This window comes from Phaseolus vulgaris, chromosome 6 (assembly GCF_051622355.1).
Source record: "Phaseolus vulgaris cultivar YP4 chromosome 6, ASM5162235v1, whole genome shotgun sequence".
Lineage (NCBI taxonomy): Eukaryota > Viridiplantae > Streptophyta > Magnoliopsida > Fabales > Fabaceae > Phaseolus > Phaseolus vulgaris.
Genome location: NC_143503.1, coordinates 8341145 through 8352193, shown reverse-complemented (window position 1 = coordinate 8352193; position 11049 = coordinate 8341145). Strand labels below are relative to the sequence as shown.

At 35.6% G+C, this 11049-nt stretch overlaps 1 protein-coding gene across 2 annotated transcripts; it reads right to left on the bottom strand.

Annotated features, from left to right (window-relative positions):
- Positions 1–623: 623 nt before the first annotated feature.
- On the bottom strand, positions 624–8899 carry LOC137835115 (5-methyltetrahydropteroyltriglutamate--homocysteine methyltransferase 1). 2 transcript variants are annotated; one of them, XR_016521422.1, is made up of 12 exons: positions 8690–8884; positions 7184–7537; positions 6847–6934; positions 6490–6617; positions 6021–6412; positions 5780–5943; positions 5621–5701; positions 2145–2279; positions 1946–2051; positions 1595–1845; positions 1304–1505; positions 624–1198 (listed from the first exon to the last, which is right to left on the bottom strand). XR_016521422.1 is itself a non-coding variant. In XM_068643461.2 (12 exons), the coding sequence occupies exons 1-12, from the start codon at positions 8794–8796 to the stop codon at positions 830–832; spliced, it is 2409 nt and encodes an 802-aa protein (XP_068499562.2). In that variant the 5' UTR covers positions 8797–8899; the 3' UTR covers positions 624–829. The 2 variants fall into 2 exon arrangements, 1 of the variants encoding a protein (XP_068499562.2); XM_068643461.2 differs by having other exon boundaries at positions 2145–2311; positions 8690–8899.
- Between the last annotated feature and the right edge of the window lie 2150 nt (positions 8900–11049).

Here is an 11049-nt window from a genome sequence, read left to right as displayed (position 1 = left end):
TTGGTAAATTAGTCAAATTTGTCATATTAACGTGTTATATTTTTATGTTTTTAAGTTCCTCTTAAATTTTGACTTCGTATTTGTTGATATTAAACTACAAGAATATATGTTTTTAACTTTTAAGAAAATTAAAAATCACAAAAATTGATCCAAGCTAATATTTGGTACGAATATTTTTTCTTTCAAACTACATATAACTAAAAATCAAACCAAACCGCATCACAAATATCTCTCTACTCATACCCCCCAATTTTTTGCATTTTAAAATCTTAAAAAATGTTATTGCTAATTTAAAAGTATTACAACTACTCTATATATTAGTTTTATTTTAATAATTTTAATAAATTTGAATGTATTATTAGTAGATTGAAATTCAGTATACTAATTATTTTAAAAATAACTATTAAATGAATAATTAAATAAAAACAGAAAAAATAAATAAAACTACCCTTACACAAGATATCTTAAAAAGTCGCTACTATCCTGTATCACCACTTGGTTCTATTTTAATAAAATAAATAAATTCAAAATGCATCATTAATAAATTCAAAAGTATAATACTAATAATAATATAATAATATTAATAATATACAAAAACTATAATTAATATCACATCTTAATAGTTTTTCCTTCAAAATGTGTCAAATGTATTCAAATTCTTGTATGATCCAATGTAAAAAAACTATTATATATGTATATATTAAATGAAAAGCAATAACTAAAAAAATAAAACAAAAATATAGGTTTCAAACTAGTACCTACAAGAAGAGCAGAAAATGCTGTATGAAGAGATTATTGGAAATAGAAAGGTTGAGTTTTGATTCTGAACTCAGTTGGCACTAGCTAACCTGTGGCGAATAAGTTTTGCAGCTGCAACCATATTAGTGAGAGCAGGCTTTACCTCAGTGTACTTGCGTGTCTTGAGGCCACAATCTGGGTTCACCCACACAATGTTGCTCTCAAGAACTGCAAGCATCTTGTTGATCCTGTCAGCAATTTCATCTGTGGGTGGAATCCTTGGTGAGTGAATATCATAAACACCAGGACCAATGCCAGCACCATATTTCACTCCCTGGCGGAAGACTGAAAGCAACTTCTCATCTGATCTGGAGTTCTCAATGGTGATCACATCAGCATCCATGTCTATGATTGAGTGGATGATGTCATTGAAGTTGGAGTAGCACATGTGAGTGTGAATCTATCAAATATCACAATATATTAATATAATATATATATATGTATGTAAATTTGACTAAATATACTAGTACAGATTAGAACATGAGAATGAGAAATGAAACTGAACCTGAGTGGTGTCTTTTACACCACAGTTGGTAATCCTAAATGAGTGAACTGCCCAGTTTAGATAGAAAGCCTCCTCAGATTTCCTAAGAGGTAAACCCTCTCTTAGAGCAGCCTCATCAATTTGGATGACAGTAATACCAGCATTCTCAAGATCCTCAACCTCATTCTTGATAGCCAAAGCAATCTGGTAACATGTTTCAAATCTAATAAAAAAATAGATAAAGTTAAGTAAGACAAATATCCAGCAAAACCATCACTCAAACCTGCAAGGTGGCAATAAAGGTTTTCATACCTTGGTTGGTCATCTCTAACGAAGGACCAGTTCAGAATAGTAACAGGGCCAGTAAGCATTCCCTTCATAGGTCGTTTGGTCAAACTTTGAGCAGTTGAAGACCAGAAAACAGTCATGGGCTTGGGACGGCTCACGTCACCATAAATGATGGGAGGTTTGACACATCGGGATCCATATGATTGCACCCACCCATTGGCAGTAAATGCAAAGCCAGATAATTGCTCTCCAAAGTACTCAACCATGTCATTCCTCTAAATTGCCAAGATTTTTCAAACAATTAAGTTTTAGAGCACATTTTACTTCAGAAAGAAGTCTTTATTAAACTACTAATAATAAATATCATCAACACACCTCAGGCTCTCCATGCACCAAGACATCAATATCAAGTTCTTCCTGGAGCTTCACAACATGGTTAATTTCCTCCTTAATGAAACGGATATAATCTTCCTCAGAGATCCTATTCACATTGTAATCATATAGCAGTTTAAATGTCATACTGTAATAATAGTTGGATTTGGCAGGTGGTAGAAGATGAAAACTTTACACTCACTTGTTAGCCTTGAATTCACGGCGAACTCTTCTAAGATCTGTAGTCTGAGGGAAAGATCCAATTGTAGTGGTTGGAAGAATAGGAAGATTCAGTTTCTTCTGTTGAGCATCCAACCTGGCACTAACATTCGTGACCCTGCGATGATCAGAGCCCTTCAGAGCTGCAGCCTAAGGAAAAAATAAAGTATTAAGACTTCTAAAATTGGTTGGTCTTTCCTTTTGCAGGTTCTGAAACAGTTTGGTATACATGATAGTTTCTGTCATTGGGTTAAATTGGTTTTGGAATCTGCTAAACTATATCTTTTTCTTTTAATGGGAATGTTGTTGGCTTTACTAGTTATGAAAGAGGTGTCCACCAGGGTTATCATCCATCACCCCTTCTCCTTTGTATTCCAGTTAAGAGGTTCTTAGTAGGGTTTTGTCTCACAGCTGTTACAAAAAGGATTAGTTACTCCACTTGTTGGTCTTCTGGTAACACTAAAATAGGTCTATGCTTTGGTTTCAGGTTCTAGTAACACTTCCTCTATCCAAAGTTTTTTGGTACGAATTTATTCCTGCTGCTATGTCTTTTTTGGGTTCGAGATTGTTGCTTAAGCTGCCAACTAATGATATGCTCATTAGACTCGGCTGTTATATTGTTTCTGGGTTTGACACTGTGAACGTACATTTGAAATTGCTGATCGTCTTTTTTTCATTGCTCCTATTCTAAAAAATATGTCTTGGTTTAGTTCTTGCAAACAAATTTCTATTGACCATAGTGATATATATTCAGTCCTGTTCATTCTGAATTGACGTCCTCTTGCCAAGCTTGTTAGCTGCTGTTCTATACATTCATGACATTACGGTTTAGCAGAAATATAATTTGTTTTGAAAATAAAAAAATTTCCTTACAGAAGATTGAAGAACATGATTTCTGTAGGGATCAACACGGTAATCTCAGCTTGAAATTCAATGTTAAGAATTTTGCATTTTAAAATTCTTGCGTATCAAAATCAAGCCTGCCAATCCTCCTAAAGATCATTCTGGTTACCTGGCAATCTCCTAAATATCATTATAGCTGATAGTGTTGCTAAAGGTACTCCTGGTTTGGCTGCTTGTGGTGTTACTTTTAGGGATCATTCTTATGGTATCCTTGGTAGCTTTGACCGTATGGGAGTTATTCGTGCTTTTGAATCATAATATCAGTCATTGGAAGCTTAGGAATTGATGCATAAATGTTACAGAGAATTCATAATTTAAAATTCTTTCTATCACATTTATAGAAAGGAAATCATTGTGTTCATAAACTCGTCAATATTGTTGTTAGGTAGCTGATATTGGGCCCAGATCACTCCGGCCCGCAAGGAAGAAAACAAAGCCCGCATGGCTCACAGATTTCATTTAGAGTAGCTGTCAATTCGGTTGAGATTGTCTGTGACACAATACTTTCTATTAGGATCTCTGCCCTTAGGACTAGCACAATCACGAGTCTATAAGACCACCTTGCAATAAAGGAGTGGGATACGAAAGATATTATCTATGCTAGTGTTTGTTATTTCGCTTAGATAGTCTTCCTTTAGTAATTCTTCCCTCCTTCCTTCCCATACCTAGCATCTCCGTAACAAATTGGTGTTTTCATCGATCTACCTCCATGTCGCCCAAACCTAACAAGGATCTCCATGAAACCCTCCTCTAGGCCATATTAGATAAAATAGCCAACCTCCAAACCCAATTTCATGCCACCCAGGAACACCCAGAAAGTCAACACCTAGCCCTCCAACAAAGCCTAGAAACACGGCCATCCACCCTCGAAACCAAACAAGATACCCTCACCCACACACTTACTATCTTCCTCACCTCCCCAATTTTATCCCACTTACAGAGTCGGCCCCTCCTAACCCACATCTAGTTTCTGACCCCCCACCCTTTGTCCAACCGCCACCTGCCAACCTTTCCCTCTCACTACTACCACAACCATGCCAACTTTCTCTCCACCAACAACCACCTTTCCAAACAGCAACCCAAAATCCAACTATCCTCTTTTGATGGCACGGATCCCTTAGATTGGCTTTTCCAGGTTGGTCAATTGTTTCAATATTACAATATACCTTGGGACTCTCACCTCAACATGGTTTCCTTCTATATGCGAAATGATGCTCTAAGTTGGTTTAAATGGATGTACATGTACCAGAATCACCAACTCACAAATTGGAATTCTTTTAGTAGGGCTCTAGAACTCTGTTTGGCCCTTCCACTTATGCCAACCACCAAATGAAACTATTTAAAACTTCACCAAACCAACACTGTCACAAAATACCAAGTAGTTCGAAAAACTTTGTAATCGTGTTCTTGGCTTTAACCCGGAAATGATCATGTTTCATCTCTAGCTTTATACCCAAAATCCAACGAGAACTTGTTGTTCTCCAACCTACCCCTATCACCCAGGCCATGAGCCTAGCCAAATTATTAGAATCCAAGATCACAGATTCCAAACACTACCCACGACCCTCCCATGTTTTGCCTCAACCATCTTCCCATTTAATACCCTCACCAAGACCCCCTCTACCCGCACATCCTCACCTACCTTCTTCTCCCTCATTTCCGGTCAAAAAACTCACCTCACCCCAACTCCAGGAGAGTTGTGCCCAACTCCAGTTAACAAAAAAAGTAAATAGCAAGGACTCAATTGGAAAATAAAAAATTGAGTAAAAGAATTTAAATTGAGAATCAATTGAAATATCCAAATTTATGAGGGACTTATAACTTAATTAAGCATTTTTTAATTGAGTGAGGGTTTTAATCGAAAGCCCATTGACCCAATAAGGTGACAATTTGCACAATTCTACTGTGGCATGAATCACATGATTCCACAATATTGCTCAATGATCTACACAATCCTACACTGCCACATCACGTGGGATTTGAATCAAAAGCACTATGCAAAATCGTGGAACAGAACGATTCCACGATGTTAATCGTGATTTAACTATGATGGTCATCGTACCCTCTGACCATTTTTAACAAGCTTGACTCCTATGATATATATATATATATGTGTGTGTGTGTGTGTTTATATGTATATGTATATATTTTGGCTTGAAGGGAGTGTTATAGATATGATTTGAAAGGATGAAGCATATTGAAGATTCATTTTCACCTTGACAAAAAGAAACTCATGTCCAAAAAGTATCTACTAGATTTTAGGAATCAATTGCTTACCGAGTATTTCTCATTAATAGATATTAATTTTGTTCCTTATTATTCTATCATTTCTTTGTTATAAATAAGAGTACATGCATGTACCTAACACAAGGAATTCATTATACTCCCTCTCAGCTTCTCTCTTCTCAACATAGTAACAAAGCAGTCACATCACATCCTCTGTGACCTGTTTTGTCACTAATCCTTTCAAGAATAGTGATGTTTTTGGATACTTATCTTCTAAAAAATATCCTCTTAAGTAAAAGAACCAAATTGAAAATCTTGATAAGAACTTACAGCCTTTTGGATAGCCTCATTTGTCACCCTTGGGGAGGACTTCCTTGAAGCCAAGGCTGCAGCATTAGCAGAAAAGAAAACCTGCAAAAAGATAGGCTATAAGAAACAAAATGACATAAGTTTGTGAAAAAAGCCTTCAAATCAATGGGTATGATGTACCTCATCCTTCTGTCCAAACAATGCCTTGGCCAAGGCATTTACTTCAACAACCTTTTGTAACGCAAATGCGAGCCAAGATTTAATCTCTTGGTCCAACTTGGTCTCATTCACAAGATCAACTGCAGTGTGAAGAAGAGAACAGGATGTGGAAACCACAACCTTGTCTGCAGAAGTAAAAGATGGTTCAGATTTAATTTCTGGTATGCTGAATATGTCAATAACAATGTTAATTGACAAATACCAGCCCCAACAATATCCCCAAGTTCCTGCAAGGTGTTCAGAGAAGATGCAAGATTATTGGCCCAAATATTTCTTCCATCAACAACACCAGCAAAAAGAAATTTTCCAGATGGAAATCCTTGCTTGATCAAATCAACGGTCTTTGATCCTCGAACAATGTCAAACCCATATGCAGTAACAGCCTTTAAAGAGGTGAGCGTTTTGTATGCTTCAGCAGGAACGTCACCAAAGTATGTCTCAATCAGAACATTCAAACCAGACAAACTTGATTCTAGCTCTGCATAGGTATGAGTAAATGCTTGTAACTGGTGGCCATCAAGATCCTTCACAAGGGTAGGTTCATCAAACTGGATCCAAGTAGCACCAGCTGCCTTCAGTTCAACCACAACCTCCCTAAAATATATAATGAAGTATGATTGAAGCAACTTTAATATATGATTCCAGCACATATCAGTACTTTAAGACCATACCTGTAGACAGGAAGGATCTTGTCAATGAGGGAAAGAAGGGAAAATGACTTATCAACACCCTTCGCTGGTTTTGACAGCAACAAGTAGGATATAGGTCCCACAAGCACAGGAACAGTATTAATTCCCAGCTACATATTAGAAAGACAAAGGTTATAAGCATCAGTGAATGAAATTAACAATTCAAAATAATTTATTTCTCCCTTTTGAAATTAACATTCTTTGCAGATCAGAGACCTTTGTAATATGTCAATAGTTAAGGTAGTAAAAATTCTTCTAATAAGTCCAGAGTCTACAGAGGTTTATTACGAATTTTTCAGATCAATCTAGGATAGGTGCTAAAGCTATCTTTGAACTTACAACTTTGGCCTCTTTGTATTCAAGCACAGCCTTGTGTGATGAGTAGGAGAACTTAACATCTGGACCCAATTCAGGAACAATGTAATGACTGTACCATAAGGGATAATAAGTTTGTTAGAACTATGACAAATATCAAACCAGTTTCCATATTAAATTTTGTATTTCTAAATTTAAATCAAATACAGTGTCAAGTGTGAATGTATGTGTGTGCTCCTGCAGTCATTCAAAGTCCCCACCAAAATCTCCATTCATACACTAACTTACACCTTTCATTTAATCATATTTAATCAAAATATATGTAAAACTAAAAAATTTAGAGAGGGGGTAATATACTTACTAGTTGGTGTCAAACCACTTGGTCATTTCCATAGCAGGTACGGATGCATTCCCTCTTGCCATTGAGAAGTAAACATCAAACCCAATCTCCCCGCCATTCCAATTATATCTAGCAGGAACTGCCCCAAGCATGGCTGTTGTGTCCAGCACTTGATCATAGTATGAGAAGGTGTTGCTTGGAATATACTTTGTTCCAGCTTCGGCCATCTGCATCAAGATAGCTGACCTAAGGTCTGCAGCAACCTTCTGCAGCTCCTCAGCACTACTCTTTCCATCCCAAAAGGATTCCAAGGCAAATTTAAGCTCTCTCTTGGGTCCAATGCGTGGATAACCAACAATATGAGACGCCATTGCTCTGTCATTGCAAAATGAAAATCCACAATTTCAATATACAGTTACAAACAAAGAGGAACGCTAGAATGCATAGCATGTGCTCCTCCATGTTAGTTTTTACTGATTGTGGCCAGCATACAATTAGATTGGAGACAAAATGAGCAGACAATAACTGACATTACACCTCCAGTATAACATCTAGTCATGGAATCTGAATTTAGAAAACCATTCATCAGATTGTTTCTTCACTCCCCCCACAAAGGTGAATGAACTCACAGGAAATTAAATCCACACCATACCCCAGATATGAAAACATTCACCGATAAAATTGTAACATATAAATCCGATATTCCGTTCTTTATGCACAAATAAAAAAAACAAATTCTTTCACCTCCCCAAGATTATATTCATATGTGTTCTTTCTAATTTATAACATTAATAAATTCCGAAATGTCCATTATGAAATATAAATATTTACTAGTCATTTGAGCCATTGTCCTTAAATCTTATGAAATATAAATATATACTACACTTAAATCTTTCTGTTGACTTCAATTCAAGTTCTATAACCGGACCCAATCTCACTTCTGCTCCCTCCTACTATTTAAAAGAGCTCTTAAATTTAAATTCAATTCCAACTGTAACAACCTATACAAAGCAACAAAACAGCTACCACACATCTGCATATTAGAATATACAGACATCTAACGTTATTTAAATGATGAAAAAAACCACATAATTCTCAACAAACCCAAATTAAAACACACAGTGAACAACCATTGATTTGGGCTTGTTAATCCTCTTATTCTACGAAGAGGGAGATACAGACCAATCAACCAAAAGGGTACTGCGAAGATAGAGATTAAAAAACTTCCCAACTTCAGCAGACTATAAACTACAAGGGTGACAAAATCAGGCTTAGTACCAACTCATAACCCACAAAAAAAAGTTGGAAGTGCTAAGCATGAGAATTGCTCATGTGAACATCAAATTCAAACCCCAGAGATTTTCAAAATCAAAATTTGAAGGCAAAGAGATAGCAAACCACAAAGGGTAGGCAAGCTCAAAATCAGAATCTCAGTTAAATTGACCCACTTATCTCTATGATGAAAATGGCTGAAAAAACACAAAATAATCATTAAAAATTGAAAGGGGAAAACTAAAGAGAACGAACCGAGAAGAAGTGGCACGAACAGAGAAGCGAAAAGAGGAGGACGAGTGAGAGAGAGAGCACACTGAGAATGTAAACGGTGCCACACACTGAACAGAGAGTTTGAACATTTATACTATTCACTTCACTATGAACGCTCTGTATTTTTATCTTCCTCTCTCTTCTTACTTCTCTCACAACCGATACAAATAAGAATCTAGCTCTATTACCCCCATAACATTTATTTTTATTTCTTTTATTATCACTAATATTTTATTATTTCTTTCATTATCACTAATATTTATTTTTATTTCCCATCACTCTGATTCTTTCATATTCTCTAACTTTTACCATTTTATTAAACCATTTTATTAAACAAACATAAATCAGATTGAAGTAACAAAGTTGTATATAAATTTATGACTTTTTTAATCATAATATTAATATAAATAATGGAAAATAATTTTTCAACATCTCCAATGTCGTTGCGTCAGATTACACCTGACTGACATGGAAAGGGCAATTAGGTGGCATGGGCAGTTTGGTAAAATGAGAAAGGCAATGTGGAACCTAGACCTTTGTGAGCTATGATCACTCATGACAACCCTTTTTACCATCATATTTCTCTTAGACCTCCAATTATCACAAAAAGTTTAGGATTCAAATTACAAGATCACTTGAAATCTTTTGTTTAAAACTTAAATCTACTTCTACTAAAACAAACTTCCAATTACGTTTAAACTTTCACAATTAAAAACAAAGTAAGTAGAAGCAAAAGATAAGGACTCCTAGAAACACTAAAGAACATATGACTCAAAGCAAAAGAAGACACAATTTATCATCCAAAAGCGAAAACAAAGCTAATGACAAGATAAATGCCGAATTGAAAAGCAAGAAAGTAAAGGGCTGAAATTAAATGTGCTTGAATGTAAAGACAAGAAATTAAAGGTGCAATAAAAGTGATAGAGATCAAATAAGAGAGGATTTTACTAATGGAGGAAGAGGCCATCCACCCAAACATTTAAAGTTTTTCCTTCTAGTCTTCTCAAAAATTAAAGAAGAATTAAATAAAGAGAGGATCAAGCCTAAAGCCAAAAGAAGACTACAAGCATTCAAGAATAGGCTCCAATTAATATCTCTCTTTATAGTTTCTTTTGTATAAATTTGTAAAATAATATAGAACAGCTTTAGGATGTGCTAAAGAGGAAAACCTTAAAGACACCTCTTATGTATAACATCTATAGGCATTAGCTTTAGGAAAAGTCTAAAAGTTACCCCTTCACTCTCCATTTTAGGCGCTAGAAGTGGAAGAGTTATAGGCAACCTTGGAAAGCTTCTCTTGTAAGCTTCTTTATAATTCATGACCGGTCCTTTCTCCTATAAAAGGAGGGCTTGAGTCCTTGAAATAATAGAATTGATATTTTTGAGTAAAGAACCTCTCCCAAATTGGTGAGTGATTGAGAGACTTGTGCCTTCTCCTCTACTAGTCTCATCTTGAGTGCATTCTTGGAACCTCAAGTGGCGGCATCTACACTCATCTTGAAGCCTTTCATCCTTCAAGTGGCGTGCACATCTCCAAGAACTCCAACCACATAAGTTTCCTATTTTGTTTCATCTTCTTCATCCATTTTCATTCCAAAACAAATCCTAAAACATGTCTTTGATGTTTCTATCCATTTCAATCAGTAGAATGTGTTTGTTTAGTATTTCTATTCGGTAGTTCTTCTTAGTTTGTTGTTCTTGTGATTTTAATTGAGTTTCCTTGTGTTTTAATTGGTTCATTTGTGTTTTAATCGGTTCATTTGCCATATTATGGGTTTCTCTATGAGTTTGGCTTGGTTACTTGTAATTTGGTGAGTTCTTGAATGTTAAGAACATTGATCCAATTCTTAGAAAGTGTCTAATCATATTATAAAGCTGCATTTGATCAGCATGCATTCGTAAATCAAAGAGATACAAATGTGGCTATATAGCCGCACTTGTAAATACTATTTATAATTGCGGCTATTTCAGGTAGTCGCATTTGTATATGCTTGTGAATGAGGTGACAGGGTTTAGGGGTTTAGGGTTTACAAATGCGGCTATGGTAATAGCCGCATTTGTAAATCACATTTACGAATGCGACTTTGGTAATAGTCGCATTTGTAAATCATGCACTTGATTTACAAATGCGGCTTTGGTAAATAATCGCACTTGTAAATAGTGGTTTTTTTTAGTGCAATCTGTTTTGTCCCAAACCCATATAAATTAACCTGTATATTGATCAAAATGTACCCAACCAGACAAATACTCCCCACAATTCCGATCTAGAGTATACTTCCATCCATTGATTGAATAAATAACTACATAAATATAGAGATAAATTCAGAGAATCAAAATTTACA

Coding starts and splice junctions, on each gene's coding strand:
- LOC137835115 (XM_068643461.2), bottom strand. CDS start 8,796: ATGTTCAAACTCTCTGTTCAGTGTGTGGCACCGTTTACATTCTCAGTG. Junction 7,538..8,689: donor GTTCGTGCCACTTCTTCTCG/GTTCGTTCTCTT, acceptor TTGCAATGACAG/AGCAATGGCGTCTCATATTG. Junction 1,846..1,945: donor TGGTGCATGGAGAGCCTGAG/GTGTGTTGATGA, acceptor TTGGCAATTTAG/AGGAATGACATGGTTGAGTA.